The sequence below is a fragment of the Eretmochelys imbricata genome, chromosome 10, assembly GCF_965152235.1.
Source record: "Eretmochelys imbricata isolate rEreImb1 chromosome 10, rEreImb1.hap1, whole genome shotgun sequence".
Classification (NCBI taxonomy): Eukaryota; Metazoa; Chordata; order Testudines; family Cheloniidae; genus Eretmochelys; species Eretmochelys imbricata.
In genome coordinates, this window is record NC_135581.1 from 25,445,230 (window position 1) to 25,466,299 (window position 21,070).

The following is a 21,070-nucleotide window of genomic DNA, read 5'->3' on the forward strand; positions in this document are numbered from 1 at the left end:
AGTTTCATGACTGTCCAGGCTACGGTGTGAAAGTTCTGTTTGTTTCTCCTTGATGAAACCCCCCGCCCCTTGGTTCACTCTACTTCCCTGTAAGCTAACCACCCGCCCCTCCCCTCTTCCCTTCGATCACCGCTTGCAGAGGCAATAAAGTCATTGTTGCTTCACATTCATGCATTCTTTATTCATTCATCACACAAATAGGGGGATGACTACCAAGGTAGCCCAGGAGGGGTGGTGGAGGAGGGAAGGAAAATGCCACACAGCACTTTAAAAGTTTACAACTTTAAAATTTATTGAATGCCAGCCTTCTTTTTTTTTGGGCAATCCTCTGTGGCGGAGTGGCTGGTTGGCCGCTGGCCCCCCCACCGCGTTCTTGGGCGTCTGGGTGTGGAGGCTATGGAACTTGGGGAGGAGGGCGGTTGGTTACACAGGGGCTGTAGTGGCAGTCTGTGCTCCAGCTGCCTTTGCTGCAGCTCAACCATACACTGGAGCATACTGGTTTGGTCCTCCAGCAGCCTCAGCATTAAATCCTGCCTCCTCTCATCACGCTGCCGCCACATTTGAGCTTCAGCCCTCTCTTCAGCCCGCCACTTACTCTCTTCAGCCCGCCACCTCTCCTCCCGGTCATTTTGTGCTTTCCTGCACTCTGACATTATTTGCCTCCATGCATTCGTCTGTGCTCTGTCAGTATGGGAGGACAGCATGAGCTCGGGGAACATTTCATCTTGAGTGCGTTTTTTTTTCTTTCTAAGCTTCACTAGCCTCTGGGAAGGAGAAGATCCTTGATCATTGAAACACATGCAGCTGGTGGAGAAAAAAAAGGGACAGCAGTATTTAAAAAGACACATTTTATAAAACAGTGGCTACACTCTTTCAGGGTAAACCTTGCTGTTGACATTACATACATAGCACATGTGCTTTCGTTACAAGGTTGCATTTTGCCTCCCCCAACCGAGTGGCTACCCCCTCAACCCTCTCCCCTCCCTGTGGCTAACAGCGGGGAACATTTCTGTTAAGCCACAGGCAAACTGCCCAGCAGGAATGGGCTCCTCTGAGTGTCCCCTGAAGAAAAGCACTCTATTTCAACCAGGTGACCATGAATTATATCTCACTCTCCTGAGGATAACACAGAGAGATAAAGAACGGATGTTGTTTGAACGCCAGCAAATATACACTGCAATGCTTTGTTGTACAATGATTCCCGAGTACATGTTACTGGCCTGGAGTGGTAAAGTGTCCTACCGTGAAGGACGCAATAAGGCTGCCCTCCCCAGAAACCTTTTGCAAAGGCTTTGGGAGTACATCCAGGAGAGCCGCGAATGCCATGGCAAAGTAATCCTTTCACATGCTTGCTTTTAAACCATGTATAGTATTTTAAAAGGTACACTCACCGGAGGTCCCTTCTCCGCCTGCTGGGTCCAAGAGGCAGCCTTGGGTGGGTTCGGGGGGTACTGGCTCCAGGTCCAGGATGAGAAACAGTTCCTGGCTGTCGGGAAAACCGGTTTCTCCGCTTGCTTGCTGTGAGCTATCTACAACCTCATCATCATCATCATCATCATCTTCTTTGTCCCCAAAACCTGCTTCCGTATTGCCTCCATCTCCATTGAAGGAGTCAAACAACACGGCTGGGGTAGTGGTGGCTGAACCCCCTAAAATGGCATGCAGCTCATCATAGAACCGGCATGTTTGGGGCTCTGACCCGGAGCGGCCGTTCGCCTCTCTGGTTTTCTGGTAGGCTTGCCTCAGCTCCTTCAGTTTCACGCGGCACTGCTTCGGGTCCCTGTTATGGCCTCTGTCCTTCATGGCCTGGGAGATTTTGACAAAGGTTTTGGCATTTCGAAAACTGGAACGGAGTTCTGATAGCACGGATTCCTCTCACCATACAGCGATCAGATCCCGTACCTCCCGTTCGGTCCATGCTGGAGCTCTTTTGCGATTCTGGGACTCCATCATGGTCACCTCTGCTGATGAGCTCTGCATGGTCACCTGCAACTTGCCACGCTGGCCAAACAGGAAATGTGATTCAAAAGTTTGCGGTTCTTTTCCTGTCTACCTGGCCAGTGCATCTGAGTTGAGAGTGCTGTCCAGAGCGGTCACTCTGGGATAGCTCCCGGAGGCCAATACCGTCGAATTGTGTCCACAGTACCCCAAATTCGAGCCAGCAAGGCCGATTTAAGCGCTAATCCACTTGTCAGGGGTGGAGTAAGGAAATCGATTTTAAGAGCCCTTTAAGTCGAAATAAAGGGCTTCATCGTGTGGACGGGTGCAGGTTTACATCGATTTAATGCTGCTAAATTCGACCTAAAGTCCTGGTGTAGACCAGGGCTTTGAGAGTCTCTGAATGAAGTTATTAATACATAGTGCTTATCTAGTTATTATTAGACTGGCAGGTTGAAGCATTTTGGCAGGGCCATGTGTGTCATGTTGATAGGAGGGATCCATTTCCAGTGCTGGCAGTTTGGCATCTTTCACTAACAATAAATTCACTTTAAACAGGACAATTCCTAATATATCTAATTTGTTAGATACTTTTCAACTTTACCTTCTCTTTTACACTTGGCGAAAGCTACTCCTATCACAACTAAACATAGCTGATTAATCAGAGTTGTATAGACAAGATGAACCATTTCTTCCATTCCTTTTTTACTTTGGGTATATATCATTGTAACTCTTTGACTTCACAATTTACTGTTTGCAGCAAAACTTGATGAGGAAAAAATCATTTTACTTTTCAAAGATGGCAAACAACAAACTGGATCATCACTAAGCAGTTTAAATGTAAACATACAATTTTTAGCAAAAGAGACTGGTTTTTACTGGAAAATTAAAGTGGATCAACTCTGTGCAGGGAAAAACAAATCCCAGCCAAGGAGATGACTTTCTTTGAAAGTCATGTGAAAGATGTGTTATAATTGTGGCTTTGGAGAAAATATACTTGAAATCATATAAACCAAATCTTTAAATTGTTAGCAACGTTTAGATATAATTGATCCACCATGTAGCAATATTAATGGATAGTGCTTCATATAGCTCTTTAAAAAAATGTTGCCATAAAGGGACACCATCAATTTGAAATAACCGTTCCCTGAAAATGTTGAACTTACAGGGTTTTGGTTTTTTTACAATTAACGCCTAATATTACTACAACTGAAGGAAGTTAGCAGACAAATATTTCTCTAATTTTTTACTCTTATTTGTGCCATCAATAGCTATTAGCCAAGATGGTCAGGGATGCAATCCCATGCTCAGGGTGTCCCTAGCCTCTGACTGCCAGATGCTGGAACTGGATGACAAGGGATGGATCACTTGATAATTGTCCTGTTCTGTTCATTCCCCTGAAGCATCTGGCAGTGGCCACTGCTAGAAGACAGGATACTGGGCTACATGCACAATTGGTCTGACCCAATATGGCTGTTCCTATGTTTGTATGTTTCATGGCACAGTATGGCTAACTGCATTTTCTCTTTCTTGTGATGGCATGACATCATTCTCATGAAGCACGTGCACATGCTTCCCCGGGCCCTACAAGAGGTTTTTCACCAGTAAGAGCAAAGCTTGTGTTATTTCACTTTTCAGGGCAGAAAAGGTGTCTCCTCCTCCCCTGGTGTCTGCACAAAACCCAGGATACAATAAGAGCCTAGTGCAAGAGCCTCCTTCTTTGCTCCCCAACCACCTGTATGGGTCACTGGAGTACCAGATGCTTGGCAGGGGGCTAAGAGAATTCTCCTTCATTCCCTAGACCCAACTGCAAGACAGGGAGCAGCAGAGATCTAGTAGAGCATGCAGGGAAACATCTTTATCATACCATGAACCCCAAAATGAGACGGGGGAGTATCTGCCAGCAGCAGGAAGAGGTGTTGCAAATCTATGCCCCCTGGAAGTACCCAGGAGCAAGTGAAAGAAAAAGCACCTGGCTGGGTGATTGGCACCCTGCAGTGTCCAGGGAGAAGCCAAGAGACAAGAGCTAGTTAGGGAGGAAAAAACAGAGCTGCAAAAGGTCAGGAGCAGCTGGCCTGAGACAGGAAGGCCACTTCCCACCCACTCAGGCTCTGCCTATATTGAGGAAATATGTACTGATGTAATTACATTGATATAGTTACACCAGTGCAAACCTCTTAAAGGGGCTTACACTAGTGCACCTTAATCCAGCAACACAAAGAAGTAAACTGCAACAGGGTAGGTCCTGCTTTTCCTGGTGCAGAGCACGTCCATTAGCAGTTTGTGCTGGCATAACTACCTTGATGTAATTACACCAACGTACATTCCCTCAGTATAGACATGGCCACATACAGGACTCAGCTCTCTCTTGCAGGATAAGGAGAGAACAGCAGCCTTATACAAGGCAGCAGGTGGCTGGAAGGGATCCCCTGCTGGAGCTAGGTCAGTGAGTGGAGCAGGCTGGGAAGCAATTTGCATCCTTTGCAGGAGTTGGGCCAGGCAAGCAGCAGCAGCTTCTCCTGCTTCTATTTCAGCTTCCACTGTGGGAGCCAACACGAGCCAGGCCTGGACGGCAATGGGGATCCTACTACAGGCACCAGACAGGAATGTGGGCCAGAAGGTCAGTGGTAAACTCTGCCCCTCAGTGAGAATAGGGTATCCTTGTTCCTGATCTAGATTACTCTGTGGAAGCTAGATGGAGAAGCAGGAGCTAGGAGTGTAGTTGGCATCTTCATCCCCTGCTCTGTCTGCAGGAACAAGATATTGGGCTAGGAATACAAAAGGAAGTGGGGATCTGTGCCAGGCTCTTCTATAGAAGCCAGGGTCAGGCTGACTGTACAGCTTGGACTGGCTTTTACTTTTAGCTGTCTCCCTTCCTATGCACAGTCATACTCTTCTGTTTGTGAGGATCATTTATACAGTGAGTGAGAAAAACAATTTTAAATATAATTTCAGAGTCTCAGGGGCAGGTCACCTCACCAGAATGAAGTTACTTCCTTTGAAATTGACTAATTTCAAGTTGACAGTGTTCCTTTAAGATCAGGTATTATTTTGTATTATGGTAGTGCTGAGAGGCCTCAGTTGGGACAAGAGCCCTATTATCCTACACAAACACACAGTAAAAGACATTCCTGGCCCTAAAGCACTAACAATCTAAGCTCCTGGTCCTGCCAACTGATTCAGGAAGATGAACCCCACTGATTTCAGTGATGATTTGTATGGGCATAAGGGCCTGCAAGAGTTGATCAACTTGCAAGATAGGGTCCTAAGTCAAAACAAGTTGCAGTAAGTGAGTATAATAAACAAAAGAAAGGAGTGAAGGAGGAAAGACAAGGATAGGAACATATGGTTACATAGACTAACTAGGTGCACAATTTCCCAATTACAGATTTTTACTTTTTTTTTTTTTTTTTGGTAATATCAGAAATACCTGGTGGCTGCTTGCCTAACCACATTCAGTAAGCAATTTACCACAGGTATCACAGTAGAAGAGAGTCTTGAGGAGGGATTTGCAGGAGTACAAGTTAGTGGCCTTATGAGTTAGTTTGGGGAGGGTATTCCATGAAGTTGTGGCAGTGTGGAAGAAAGCGCAAAGGTGCTTGCAGGAGAAATGGAGAAACAGGCAATCCAGGCTAGCATCACTGGTGAGAAGAATGTGGAGCAGAATGTCAGGCGAGATAGACAATAAAATGTAAGGATAGCCAAATAAGAATGGGCTGTGTTGTGAATGTTGTTAAAAGTAAAGATGAGAGCTTTTATTTGATGTGTTGAAGAAGGGGGAACCAGTGGAGGGACTCTTACGGGGTTGGCATGGTCAGAACAATGAGTTAGGAAGACTTATCTTGGCAGTATTGTTTTGAATGGACCTGAGGTGGACAAGATGGATTTGTATATGTTGAACTGTGGGCAGTATTGTTTTGAATGGATCTGAGGTAGATAAGATGGATTTGTATATGTTGAACTGTGGACTTCAGGTTAGCCTGGTCAATTTATTATGATTTGTACTCCTTGTGTAGAAAAAAGTCAAACACTGTAATCACTGGGTATTATGAAATGGTACCAAAAAAATCCTTGCTGTGTAATTATTTCATAAAAGCATCTGAGATGATTAAATACAATTCCTTTGAATTTACCTCCTTCTAGACATCAGTATTAAAATTTCTTTCGTATAGATTGGCTGTCCATAGATATATTTATAAAATATAAAGGGCCTGTTTTCACTTAGATTTTTCAAAAGAGTGTAGTATGTTTTAGTGTACATTGCATTTTGAATCTGTAAACCATAATTCTCTAAAGAACCAACTCATTTTAAATTAAGATGAGTCTCCATGGGTGGATGGCACTTAACTGTGATATTCCATCTTATTAAACTAGTGATATAGGGTAGCCACTTCCCATTTAACAGGAAAATTCCTGACTGTTGCCCCATATCTCCCACAAGGTTTTCTATAGGTCTATTTTGCATTTCTTCTGCTTTTGTAGAACAGTGGGAGATGGTAACATCTAATGAAAATGCAAAGTGTCACAGTAAAATGTCACCTTTCTGAGCTCTCCCCTTTTCATCTAAGACTTTCAGAAATTAAGTGGGTATCCACTCCAGACTTCTCTGCAGGAGGAGGAGCAAAGGAATTTTGGTTCCAGTGCTTAGCTTCTGAGAACAGTGGTTACCTTAAAACAGCTCAAATCCAGAAAAGCTAACATATGTGATGGGATATTTTTTAATACCTGTATTCTTCTTAGTATGGGATTGAGGGTTGACATTATGAGAAGTTGATTGTCTTTTTATTACGGTGGGTTGTTTTTCCTTTCGTTTGGACCTTGCCTACTACCCTGATCTCAGTGACTGAGGAATTAGGTAGTAACAGATAGGCATCCAACCACAGGAGTGTAAGAAAATTGTGTGTCTTGAATTGGGAATCACTGATGGAGGAATGAAGGTGTCAAAAACCTGTGCTAGTGAAAGATTTGGTAGGTGGGACTGGAAGTCATTGAGAAGGGTTATCTTTGGTTTCTCGGGAGCAGAGGTGGGGATGGGAAAGGGTGGCAGTAAGGAAGGACTTTCTGTAAGCTATTAAAGTTGGGAACAGATTAAAACACTAAGGATCGATAAAGGGGCTCCCACCTAGAACTCCTTCCTGTGAGCTCGAGTGCAAATTTGTAGACCTTCAGGGTATGCTTTCACCCAAGTAGATATTGGGATAAATCTGAGAATATTTTTTCTCTAAATTGATGTTTGGGGGTGAGTGGGAGGGGTGACAAGGAGAGCTGGAATCTATTTCTGGATAAAGCCAACTGGCAAATAGTTTAACTATTGTTTTTAAAACTATATGAAGCACTAAATCTCAAATCTTGAACTCAAGTCCAGCTAGAGGAGCAAAGCTGGGTGTTGAGTAAGAATGGCCATACTGGATCAGACCAATGGTAAGTCTAGCCCAGTATCCTGTCTTTCAACAAGAATGAACAGAATAGGGCAATTATCAAGTGATCCATGCCGTCATCCAGTCCCAGCTTCTGGCAGTCAGAGGTTAGGGACACCCAGAGCATGGGTTGCATCCCTGACCGTCATAGCCAATAGCCATAAATGGACCTATCCTCCATGAACCTATCCACTTATTTTTTTAATTCAGTTATACTTTTGGCCTTCACAACATCCACAGGTTGACTGTGCATTGTGTGAAGAAGTACTTCCTTTTGTTTGTTTTAAACCCACTGTCTATTTCATTGGGTGACTCCTGGTTCTTGCGTGATATGAAGGGGTTAATAACACTTCCCTGTTCACTTTTTCCACAGTATTGAAGATTTTATAGACTGCTATCATATCCCTCATTAGTCATCTATTCTCTAAAATGAACAGTCCCAGTCTTTTTAATCTCTCCTCATATGGAAGCTGTTCCATACCTCTAATCATTTGTGTTTCCCATCTCTGTATCTTTTCCAATTCTAATACATCTTTTTTGAGATGGGGCAACCAGAACTGCTTTCACTGTTCAAATGGTGGGCATACCATGGATTTATATAGTGACATTATGATATTTTCGGTCTCACTATCTATCCCTTTTCTAATGATTCCCAACATTTGGTTAGCCTTTTTCTTTTTTTTACTATTGCTGCACACTGAGTGGATGTTTTCAGAGAATTATCCACAGCTCCAAAATCTGTTTCTTGAGTGATAACAGAAAAGTTAGACCCCATCATTTTGTGTGCATAGTTGGGATTAAGTTTTCCAATGTGCATTCCTTTGCATTTATCAACATTGTATTTCATCTGTCATTTTGTTGCCCAGTCAGCCAGTTTTGTGACATCTCTTTATAACTTTTCACAATCAGCTTTGGACTTAACTATTTTGAGTAATTTTCCATCATCTTCAAATTTTGCCACCTCACTGTTCACCTCCTTTTCCAGATCATTTATGAATATGTTGAACAGCACTGGTCCTAGTACAGATCCTTATGGGAACTCCCCTATTTTCTCCATGGTGACAACTAACCATTTATTCCTACCCTTTGTCTCCTATCTTTTAACCAGTTACTGATCCATGAGAGGATCTTCCCTCTTATCCCATGACTTACTTTGCTTAAGAGCCCTTGCTGTAGGACCATGACAAAGGCTTTCTGTAAGTCCACGTATACTAAATCAACTAGATCACCCTTGTCTACATGCTTGCTGACTCTCAAAGAATTGTAATAAATTAGTGAGGCATGATTTCCCTTTACAAATGTTGAGTTGACTCTTCCCCAACATATCATATTCATCTATATGTCTGATAATTCTGTTCTTTCCTATAGTTTCAACCAATTTTCCTGATACTGAAGGTAGGCTTATTGGCCTGTAATTGCTCTGATCACCTCTGGAGTCTTTTTTAAAAATCATCAATACATTAGCTACCCTCCAGTCATCAGACACAGAGGCTGATTTAAGAGATAAGTTATATGCCACAGTTAGTAGTTTTGCAATTTCATATCGGAGTTCCTTCAGAGCTCTTGGATGAATACCATCTGGTCCTGGTAACGTATTACTGTTTATCATTTTTTCCCCAAACCACCTCTATGGAGACCTCAATCTGGGACAGTAACTGAGATATGTCACCTAAAAAGAATGGCTCAGGTGGGGAATCTCCCTCACATCCTCTGCAGTGCAGACTAATACAAAAAATTCATTTAGCTTCTCTGCAACTGCCTTGTCTTCCTTGAGAGCTCTTTTAGCACCTTGATCATCCAGTGGCCCCACTGATTATTTGGCAGGCTTTCTGTTTCTCATGTACTTAAAAAAGTAGATGTACTGGGCTTGGTGGGGGTGGGAGGACCCCTTCGCTTATTCCAAGCTATTTTATGGTTGTTGAGCTGCTCCACAGAGGCTAGTACAGCTCAATGGCTAGAGTAGTTTCTGTGGGCCCTCAGGCACCTCCTCTCTGCTCTGAAAGAAAGAATATGAATAAAAGCAGTTCTTCCGCCCCATTCCTGGTCCTCTCACACCCAGCCCACACACGTCCTTCCTTTTGCTACCCCTGCAGTGCTCCTGCACAGGACAGGGCTCCATGGGTGGACAACAACTCAGTCTCCTAAATCCAAATCACGACTCACAGCCAGCAAACTCCAGTTCTTCTGAGAAGGGGCCCTCCACAGCACAGATAAAGGAGTTGGATTTGCCCCCAAAAGATAGTTTAGATTCACTTATAATTTTATAAATTGGAACAATAAACAATAGATATTAGAAGTGGAACAGACCACTCCCTGCCAGTACTAGATTGTTCCCTACAGTAGATTTTCTAGCTCTTTGGGAAACATAGCTTTAGGTGGCTTAAGTGCTTTCCTTAGGGTAGACTGTAGAACTCCCATCTCACCATCCCGAAGCTTTGCCTCTTTAATACCACCAGTTACTCCTAGTCATACCCCCTTTTACCAGCCTCTTATGGATGTTTTTGAACACTTGGAAAACATATGGACATTTCCAGAGTTATGTAGACAATGAACTACCCCTTTATTACACCGTACCCCAGAGCTGGGCTGGCTAGGGCTTGGCAGGAGAGGTGGACAATTGCTCAGCAATCTCTCTCTCTAGAAGGTAAAGTCAAAAGGGGGGAGGAGAGCCAGATTTGTTCCTATCTAATAGAGCAGCTTTTTTGGGTTGAGCCCTGTCCCCCCCCATGCCAGAGTGAGGGCCCTGTCTGCCAGGTAGGTGGTCTCTCTGACAAGGCCCGTGGAGCAAAGGGGCTCCTTGCAGAGGCGCTGGAGGGAGCCGCGTATCCCCAGGGCAATCCCAGATGAGGTCCTGTCAAGGAGGGGCATTCCTTCTTGTGGCGGGACCCCTGGCACAAGCTACTGGTCTCTCCTACAAGGCAAGGGGGACGCCTTCGCAGAGGCTCTGGGCGGAAGCGGGGTCTCTCCCAAGGTAGGCCCTGGCTGGGAGAAGGGTCCCGGGCAGAGGCCAGCAGGCTGATGGAGGCGCAGGGGCCGCTCCTGCGGGCGGCAGACTCTGCGGGGCAGTAGCTGCTGGGAAGAGAGGGGCCTCTCACCGGCAGATGGGTCCCTAGCAAAGGGCTCCGCTGAGAGCAGCCTCTCCCGGGCAGAGGAAGCGGGCGGTGCAGCGCGTCCATCCGGATGGAGCCCTTGTAACTCCTCCTCTCCTCTCCGCTCCAGCCTCCTGTGGCGGCGGCGGCGGCCCGGCGCTGTTCCCCCTCCCCGGCTGGCTGAGCGCCGCTGCCCCCCATGCGGATGTGACATTTCACGGCGCTACCGCGGCCGCCATTTTGAGAGAGACAGAGAGAGGCAGAGAGAAGCCCTGGCGCCTGCTACGCTCCCCATAGAGGCGGCGGCGGCAGCAGCGGCTGAGCAGCAGCAGCGAGCCGGGCGCAGGCAGCAGGGAGGCCTGCAGGCCGGGAGCAGGGCCCCAGCCTCGAGCGAGCGGCTTCCTGGGGAGCCGGGGGCCCGCGGCGCCTCCCCGACTCTCACCGCAGCAGGGATACCCGGCCGGGGAGGGGGAAGCGCCGGGCCCTAACTCCGGATCTCCCGGCCCCCGAGGAAGCCGCCGCCCCCGGCCGGTTCCCTCCTCCCCACCCCCTTCCCCCGACCGGGTGCCGCCGCCGAGATTGGGCGAATAGCGAGCAAATACGTGCGCGTCTCGCTGCCTCCTCCGGCCGCCCGCTCCCTGCCCGCCGGAGCCCAGCCGGAGCCCCCCGAGGCTGGTGCCCAGGCCCCGCCGCTGCCCAGGCCCCGCCGCCCCTCCGCCCCCTGCCCTCCCAACACAGGCCTGCAGCCCCCTGCAGGAAAGGCCCAGGCCGCCGCCGCGGAGCCACAGCCCCAGCCCGACATGAACCACCACCAGCAGCAGCACCAGAAGCCCGGGGAGCAGCAGCTGAGCGAGCCCGAGGACATGGAGATGGAAGGTAAAGAGCGGCTGGAGCAGGCGACGCAGGCGGCCCCGGCTCCCCTGAAGGCGCCCGGAGACCCTGGCTCGCCCCCCATTCCCTTTACTCACTGTCCCCCGCGCCCCAGCTCCAAACTCTCTGGTTCCCAGGAATCCGCTCCAGGCTTCTTCCCTACCTAACACGCCCCCTTACCCGTCTCCGGTCCCCTCTTCTACCCCACAACCCACCCCTCTTCCCGGAGCCGCTGTGGGGAATGGAGCAGTGCTGATGGCCTAGCCCCGGGCCGGGGAGAGACCTGGAAATACCCCCCGGGGCGGGGTGGGGCTGTTACCTGCACTTCTCGAGTGAAAGGGAGAATGGGGGAAAGTTTAGGGTTTGGAAAGTATGGCTGAAGAGCCTCCAGCGTCTGTGTGCCTGGGGCTGAGATACACCGGGGGGTCAGATTTTAGGGTGCGACCCTTAAACGAATATCTTAATTCAGGGAGGAGAGATTGGGGTTCATAGCTGACGTATGGCTGAGGGTGGGGCCCGGGGCCTCTCGAAAAGGGGGTGCATTCTTCGGAGGGCCGGGTATTCCTGGCTGTAGTGCAGGGTTTGCTTTGGTGGGCTGCCGTGACACTCGGGCTGGTCTGTGCTCTGGAAATGGGGTTTAATGGTGGGAGGATGTCTCTTTTTTTTTTGGTGAGGAGGATGTTTAGCACTCTCACCCTGTGTGGATGGGAGCATGTGGCGGTCCAAGGGCCCAGTCAATGGGGGGGTGGGCTCGCCAGTAAAACCTCGGCTGAGTTAGGACTCATCCAGTGTAGACAGTGGGGTTCGCTGTAGGTAAAGGAGGGGCTGGGGATTCGGCTGGAAAGGGGGCTGTGCTCTCGGAGGTGCGTGACCCTAAAGTGGAAGCTTTCCTCCTAGGACTAGGAGAAGGATTATTTTTAAGGGGGGTGGGGGTGCCGATTCAAGGGTATGGGTAGGCGAGGGAGGGGTTCCTAGTAGCGTTGCAGCTATGACTCGTGAATGTGCTGCTGGAGCAGGCATGGAGGCGGGTGGTGGGAAGGTTTGTTTTTCTCTCGGTTGATTATTTTCCCCGTAGATGAGCGATGAACGGTGGGTCATGGGGCCTAGCTATGGATGGTTTTACGGGTTGCTTTCTCAGGGTAGACCTTAGTAATGCCTCTCCCAGCTCTGTTTTCCCCCGAGTGGATCCGGCTCCTGTATTTCTGCAGCCGCCTGCCCGCCCCCCTCTTCTGTGTTGTTGACTCTGAGAGCCGCGCGGCAGGGTTTTGCCTTGCAGCCCTTCCATTGTATCTGCACACAGCCTGCCACGCGAGATGCTCGCCATTTTTAATTGGGGCACTGATCTGAGGTTTATTTACAAAAAATGCATCAGGACGGGGCCTAGCATGGGGTTCTGTGGCATTGTGTAGCACTTACGTATTCATGGGACCCTGATCCTGCACCGTCATGCCATTGCCCAGGAGAGTGTTTTGGAGGGGGAGGTTACTACGTTTCCAGTCTTGCTCTTTACCCCAGACCAGTACCCTCCAATGGTCTTGTTTGGGATAAAGTCAGTTGTACTTTTTTATTAATCGTGTTTTTTTTTTATCTAAGGTATGAAGCTTTTAATTTGACTTGTTTCTACAGTAGAAAGTGTGTAAATACCTTATCAGAAACAAATAATGAATTCCAGCTGTAACTACCCTCCACTATTTGTATTGTTTATATTAATGGATTTTTGTCTTGCTGATCAAAAATATGAATTCACCTCAGTATTAAAAGGTGTCAATCATTATGAATGCAGGTATTCAAATCAACAAGAACAATGACCATCAAAGGCCTATTTAGTTATGAAATATGCAACAATTGTAGCAAATTTAGAATCTTCTACAACCAATCATGGGTTTGTGCTATGATTAATAAAGCCATTTTACTGAAAGTTGGTCGTAGTCACTACTCACTATGTTTAATGATGAGAAGGGCATTCCATGAAACCCCTCTTTTTTTAAAACCTAAGACTTTAGTGCACAATATGATAGATGAAGCACATGTGTGCTATTTCAGTGACTGGCATTGTTTAAAAAGAACCCCAAAACCTGTCCCCAAATTGCCATATATGGATTAGATTTTTTCATTGTAACCTCAAGAGACACATGTATGAGGTGAATTGGTTTAAAAAAATACCTGTTCACACCTATTTGTATGTATGCATAAACATAATGTCTTGTGTATAATGAGTTTTCCAGCAGAATGTGCCATAGCCTCCAGCTATCAGCCTTGCTTTCAATATTTATTTCTAGTCCTTTAGAGTATTGACAGTGTTTAATGGTTCTCAGATTTTTATGGGCTTGATCCTGTAATGCACTGGGCACTCTGTGGGGTGCTGAGCACTTTCAAATCCCATTAAAGTCAGTGAATGTTAACGGTGTTGCAGAGTTGAGTTCTATAAGCAGAGAGAACACAACTCTTTACAGGTAAGCCTAAGCCTCTTGGTGATCCCAACAATTTTACATTAAGCATTCCCACTTAAAAATTGTATGGATGTATCCCAATTTTGAAATCTCAATGCTCAATTCCAGAAATCTATTCAAGCCCTCATAGGCTGGTAAAATTCACACTAATGGTTCAAAATGATCATATGGACATATTAATCTGTTTGAGAATTTGTTTGCACTAATGGAAAGCTTAACAGAGTTTAGATTCTATACCTTTTTGGAGTGTTTGATTTTCATGAGAAATTAGTTTAGGTGAACTAGATCATTTAATCTAGACTCTTGTTCCCTTTCTACTGAAAGACATGTAATTGCTTATATGTGTTCCCTTATTTTACTGTAGAGAACTGTGTTCAACTTTCTAATGTATGGATGTAGATACTTTCCTGAGAAGAGATAAATTGTCTTTGGAAATTGATAAATTATTTAATAAAACATAGCTCTCAAATCTGACACTATTTAATGCATGTTAAATGCCATTCTCCATTGAGAGATCAGATTAGATTTAGGAGGTATGTGAAGAATGTATGATGGAAAACTGAATGCACATCTTGACTTTTGAATTTTGTGAAGCCGTCTCACTTATTTGCTGTGCAGCTACACTGGACAGTTTCAAATGAGCAGAATTACAAACAAAACTATTGAATCAGTGGAATTACGTTCTGCCAGTTTGAATGTGACACTTTGTGGATACCTGTCCCTGTTTCTTTCTTTTGCTTTTGTGATCCAGTTGACTCTGTTCTCTTCCTTGAACATCTTGTAGCCCATAAAGTGTAAATATCAGAAACAGTAGACATCCAGGAAGATCAGATTGTAAAAAGAAATACTAAGAAAAGACTTTTTTACATTTTAGTTAGGAAAGAGGTGTAATTTAGTCAGCAGGTATGGAAGTGGCAGGAACAGGGTTTGAAAAGGAGTAGGTATTTATGGGGCCGTATGCTGTGCAATCTACCCTATTTGCCATGTTATATTGAACAGAATAATGTAGTATTATGAGTTGGCTTCATTATACACGTTCTTGACGCATATGGTGGTTGACATTTTTAACCCTATTTATTGTGATACAATATAGTTCCTTGCTGAGTTTACATTTTAAATATAGGATTTATATGGAAAGGTAAAAATAATGCTATTCAGTAAATGCTGACCTTTTCTGTGTACTTATTGTAAGGTCAGCAAATAGTGTTTGTGTAGTATATGCAGCTTGGCTTGTCATTTAAAAAAAACAGTGCTTTTCAGTTGCACTCCAAATGAGACTTGCTGTACTACATTCTAGGAAAGTTTCGTAAAATCATATAACAAAGGAAAATCTGGGGTCCTGATGTGACTCCTATATAACTTGCTTCCAAGGTAAATTGTATTAAGATCTAGGCATATTCAAAGCACTTGATGCTTATATATAATCCATATAGTGCTTTTACCACTTCCCTTAAGAGACTATTTCACAGCCTAATTGATCTAGAAGGTGTTCCTGATGTAGTTTACATTTCCTTTTATTAATTTCTGTCCATTACCCTTAGTTATACTCCTGCATGTCATAGAAAGTACATTTATCTCGATTATGGTACCCTCCTTAATTCTGTTTAGTCAATTCCAATTGACCACTTTTAATTTTTCCTAATATGTCAATTTCTCTAACTTTCTGGTCATTTTTTGTTGCTTTTCTCAGAACTTTTTCATATCTGTCTGTTTTGAAGTGCCCAAAACTGAATCTAGTATTCCACGTGAGTTCACACCAGAGTTATTAAGAAAGAGCAGGGAGGGAAAAATTTACTGTGAAAAGTTGCATCTATATATGAAACCTAAAATGCACTTTTTGCAGTATTATCCCATTGCAAGTTCATGTCTAACTTTCTGGTAACTATCATACCTTGATTTCTGCAGTATTTCTTAGGTTTGTTTTATAAACTGTGTTTCTTATGTTTTTTCTCATGGTTTAGCTTGCTTTTTTCAAAGTTATATCACATTTTATTTTTTACCTATTTTTCTAATATTTACCTCCCTTTAACTTTTTTGACCTCATGAGTGTTCTCAACTCCTCACAATATAATATCTACATAGATACTTAATGTAGTGTTCATTCGACATCAGAAAATATACTTTGTGAAATACAGATGATAGTGAAAATGTCATGGAATTCTCTTTTTGTCTGTGTGGTGGTCCTTGTCTCTGTTGAAGCCAAAGAATAATTTCTTTTGGAATCCTACATAATAACCTTATTTTTATGGATGGAGGGGACTGAATGGAACTGTTTCTGAGGCTCGTCAGCTCTGCCCTTTAATTAATTTAAAAGAGCCAGTTCAAGACTCCCCTCTTTTTGTGTCCCCTCCCCCTCTATCTCTTGTACTACTCCCAGCTTGGTAGTGATAAACTCAGGTTATAAGCTTGATCTACGTCTCTGAGTTTATGGACATTAAATTTAGCTTGTGAACATGGGTATCTTACATATCCAAGTTTCTCATATCTTACATATCCTCCTCCCACCCCTCCCTTTTGACATTTTTCTCTGAGATGGGGGATGGTTGAATAAGATGGGATATACATGATGGAAGGGAGCAGACTATAAAGTGAAATTAGTCGGGAGGCTTAATGGCAGTGTATCCAGTAAAGAACACAGCTTAGTCTATTGTTCCCCCTCAACAGCAACGTTTAGGGCCCTTCTTGAGGCAACCTACTTGGCTCCGGGAAAGGAGTATGTGTGTTGTATCACTCTCAGATGACCACTTCATGCTGGCTGAGGGAAGTATATCCAAGGTCTTTTCCCAGAGGATGGATATACGACCTCAACATCTGGGCAGTAAAATGGGATAGAGTTGGATTCAGGAATCCTCCAGGGAAGGAAAAAGGGAAAAAACTAAGACATTGTGGGATGAGAAATAAAATGTGCAAAATCTGGGGAGGCAGATGAAAGACTAAGAGAAGTGAACAGCTTAATTTTAAAGGGTGAAGGAGGACATTTTCAAAAACTCAGATTTACCTTTTTCATCCCCTCTTCCCAGTTAAGTGTGTGTGGATCCACCATATCCAGAATAGGAATAAAATCTACTCCCTATCATTACTAGGGAACTATCCTAACATAGCTAAAATCATCTGTGTAAAAGCACTGTAACCTTGTATATATTTGAAACTGAGGTAGTCTTTGAGTCTGGCTTCACTAAATCAGTTTCATAGCTACAGAAAACTTATCACAAAGTAAATCTATGTAGTGCATCCAAACTGCAGCAGGTAAACCAGTTTAGCCAGAAGCCAGTACATGTTGCATGACATCATGGGATATTTGTAAGTGATTCGGGGTGTGTATGAGGGAAATACAGGGTTTAGAGCTTGTGACTTGTCATATTTCCTTATGTGTGTTGCCCATTTTTTAATCCTTCTTTATTTTTAAGTATTGTTTTCTATATATGGATGAAGAAAATGCTGATAACTTTAAAACTCCTTTGGGTTAGAATTATTGTTACCTGATTGTTTAGTTGAGAATTATTATTGACATATTTGTGTACTGCTGAAAATGTACTTGATGATTTGCAGGATGCAAAATTAATAACCCTTAGAAAACTTGTTTCTTTCAAAAATATTTTTTTTCCAAAGTTTCAATCTGCACTAGATCTAGATTATCCTGTTACTGATAAACTTCTATAGTGAGGTGGGTTTGTTTCCCCGGAAGTTGGTTTGGAGGAGAGCAGGGGGCAGGGCATGTTGAACAGTAAGTCAAGCTATTAAATAGATATGCTTGCTTTTAAAACTTTTTTGCTGATTACTTATGTGGCTTTATATAATGGTGAAATTGTTTCAGTAGTTTGAATGTGTTACTAGTAGCCAGTGTATTAATAAGTAAATGTATAAAGTAGTTTTGCAAGTTGGAGTTATTGCAACAGAATATACAGCTGTTGGTACATTGTTGTAATAGGCTTAGCTTTAACCCTTATGTATTGCATCTAAATTCCTTTATATTAACTAATTCGTATAGAAGACAAGCAATGCAACTTCAGAAGCTTTGAGGAAATTGACTGTTCTGAATGAGTTGCAAGCTTAAGGAAGAATGTTGAGCGTGAAGTGAATCTGTGCCATTTTTCTATTTGAAATTGCCATACCTATTTAGAAAGCTGCTTTGGTGAACTGGAAAAAGTTCAGCTTCAAAACAAGTAACAAACTTTAGGACTCTGTAAACACATTGCAAGAGAATATTGAGGCCTGGGGAAGGCAGTTTCTCCAAATACTTTGATCATACAGTGTCTGCAAAGGTGTTGGTTGTTTTTCAGAATATAAAAGCACTTTTAAAAATGGTCTTAATATCAAATTTCTTTTAAAGACTGTTTTATAGGTTCTGTACATAAACATAAACATATGTATGCTATGGCTGCAGATTGTATAAAACAAAATGTAAATGTTTGGGACCACCTGCACAAAAACTACTTCAAAACCATACCAATTCAAGGCTAATTAGAATATATAAGTAAATATTCTTAAATTTTTATATTGGATCTGTATGTACTCAGTGTAGCATACCTTAATTTGTGTATTTAATTGACTTTTGAAAGATTCACCTAATGGTTACTCTAGGCATATGTAAATTAGAAATGCAAAGATTATTAAGAGATTATTCCTCACAAGTTTAATCATGGAGGATTAAACGAAAACAAACAAAATCACACTTAATACTCTAACTGTTCTCTGACATCTAAGAAAACAGGACTTCCAGTGTCTTTGAAAGTCTGAAGTCTTGGACTCTGTCAGACTAAGGGGCAAAATGAGTTCCATAGTGGAGGGCACCTCAGAGTGTTGCCCTCAGCCTCCTGTTTAAACCAGGGGACTGAGTTCAAGCACTTCAGCTGATTCCTGCTACTGGCATAAAGAATGAAAGAGGCAGTCTTTCAAGAAGCTACGTCCCAAATCACTTAGGAGTTTGTACATTAAAACCAACACATTGAGTTGTGCCCAGAAATAAACTGTAGGCCGTGCACATCACAGTAATGTGCTCTTTATGCAATACACCCTTGCGAGTGAGCTGACACATTTTGCATTAGCCAAAGTTTTACACGGTCTTCAGAAATACTACAAAAGATATTAACATCCTATAAGAAGCAATCATTTATTACTTGTTACAATGATAACTAGTTTGTTTCTCTGCACTTTATTTTCTGTGATGAGTTAGTTGTAGGAGGGAGAAATGAGGGGAAATAAAGGTTGTAAAAGAGCAGGGTTCTCCATGACAAAACTGGATTTTTCTTAAATTAGGGGATCAAATAAACTAATATAGAGTTCTTTCTGCACCAGTACACCATAGGAAGCATTAAGAAGAAAAGGAAAATAGACAAGGGCTAATGTAGAAGGTCAGTGTATATGTTTCATTGATAACTCTGATTGCTGTACAATTAAGTTTGATCTCATAATAGTGATTCTGCAAGATCAAAACTCACTGCAAAACAGTGGGTTTTGGGGGGAAAACTTCTGAATTTATCTGATCCAAAGTTCATTAAAGTCAATGGGAATTGTACACTTAATTTAAATAGGTTTTGGATCTCGCCCAAGTGTTAGGAAACAAAATCATATTGTGATTGCTCCTTGGATTAAAGAGGGCTTCATAGTGGAGTGCCCCAAAACACGAGTGCTAAGTATATTAATAGTTTAGTCAGTCTAGCAAGGAAGTGAGTTAAGAGGTATTGACAGATGTTTACAGAATTATGAAAGATAAAGGGAAAACTGATTCTTCCCTTTTTTTAACTGTTCTATAATAAAAGATCAATGGGTTATTCTATGAAATTAGTGCAGAAGTTGTTTATAAAACTCACTCCTAAAAAAAGACTATGGCTGAATTTTAGAAGGACTCAATAATTTTTATGACACACAGTAGTATTCATAGTCTGGTCCTGTATCTTATGCCACACTGTACACCTAGGTTATGGGACACTGACCTCTGCAAACTGTCTTCCTTGGCTGCTCTTTGCTCTTGTACAATTAGGAAAATATCCCTTCGTTTTTTAAATTTAATTCTATTTTACATTAACCCCAAATATTTCATCTTTAATCTGTTGCAGATTTTTGTACCACAGTGCATGATTGTTACAAAAGAGGGGAAGGTTTTGAGATTTAGGTGGAGAACAGTTATTTTGTTAACCTAGAAAGGCATTCTGTTTATAGCAGCCAAGAGGCATTTGAGGATTTTGTTACTGGGGAAAGGATGTTGTGCTCTTTCCCGTTTTTGTTGGGAATAGAGGTAACTTTAAAATCTTCCATGGGTAAAAAATAAAAAAATAAGCTTTTGTGGGTAAAAAAACACTTCTTCAGGTTGCATCTTTTTTTTTTTTTACCCACGAAAGCTTATGCCCAAATAGATCTGTTAGTCTTTAAGGTGCCACCGGACTCCTTGTTGTTTTTGTGGATACAGACTAACACGGCTACCCCCTGATACTTCAAAATCTTGATAACTGATGGGCCCAATACAGCCCATGCTAATATCTGACGCTTCATCCAGCAACAATGAAGTAATTAATTAATTTAGTTGATATTTTTGCTAAATTGTCAGCAATAAAATAGTTAATAGCATGAGTGTTCTTGGTACACTTATGAGTTAGTGATACTGTTGGCTTGAAATGTAGTTGAAATTTCAAAAGATAAGTCAAAAGCAGTTTCAGCTACTACACCTACTTTTCAAGTCCCCTACCAATTTTTGTGCTTTTGTAAAACACATTTTCCTGTTTTTGAGTTGTTGCTGTTTGGAAATCTCACACTGGCAGGGGAAACTAGTACCAGTTGTACAAGGCAAACAGTGAAACTGGCTATATACAATGTTTTCAGATGCACAAATTATTTTCTTATTGTAGAACAGAAATGGCAAGAGGTCCTGACTGAAGTAAAGAAACTAAAATGAAAATCCCTCCCCCCCAATTTCTTTGTTACTATAATCTTAGTATTGCTTGTAACATTAACGTATTTCAGACACAAGTACAACTTATATTGTCAGCATCTCTTAAAAATCCCATAATAATAAATGGGCAATTCATACCTCTCAGTTATTAATTCAAGCTGTCTGCAGACTCAGGGCATGGCTACGCTTGCAGATGTAGAGCGCTTTGAGTTAAACCCCCTTTGGAGAGCACAGGCGGGAAAGCGCTGTAGTCTGTCCACACTGACAGCTGGAAGCGCATTGGCGTGGCCACATCTGCGGCACTTGCAGCGGCATTGGGAGTGGTGCATTATGGGCAGCTATCCCACAGAACACCTCTTCCCATTCTGGTGCTGTGGCTTATGGGAAGGGGGCAGGGCTGCAGGGCATTCTGGGTCCTGT

General features: G+C 43.2%; 2 protein-coding genes across 2 annotated transcripts in view; one reads left to right on the forward strand and one right to left on the reverse strand.

Annotated features, from left to right (window-relative positions):
• Positions 1 to 206: 206 nt before the first annotated feature.
• On the reverse strand, positions 207 to 6,888 carry LOC144271640 (uncharacterized). The gene is made up of 2 exons (XM_077829104.1): positions 1,392 to 6,888; positions 207 to 804 (listed from the first exon to the last, which is right to left on the reverse strand). Exons 1-2 carry the CDS (start codon positions 1,801 to 1,803, stop codon positions 758 to 760), a joined length of 459 nt encoding a protein of 152 aa, XP_077685230.1. The 5' UTR covers positions 1,804 to 6,888; the 3' UTR covers positions 207 to 757.
• A 3,588-nt stretch (positions 6,889 to 10,476) lies between these two features.
• USP7 (ubiquitin specific peptidase 7) overlaps positions 10,477 to 21,070 on the forward strand; it is a 102,272-nt gene continuing 91,678 nt past the window's right edge. The window contains exon 1 of the mRNA XM_077829103.1: positions 10,477 to 11,320. Coding sequence (XP_077685229.1) covers positions 11,245 to 11,320 — 76 coding nt within the window. The 5' untranslated portion in view covers positions 10,477 to 11,244. The remainder of the gene's footprint in view (positions 11,321 to 21,070) is intronic.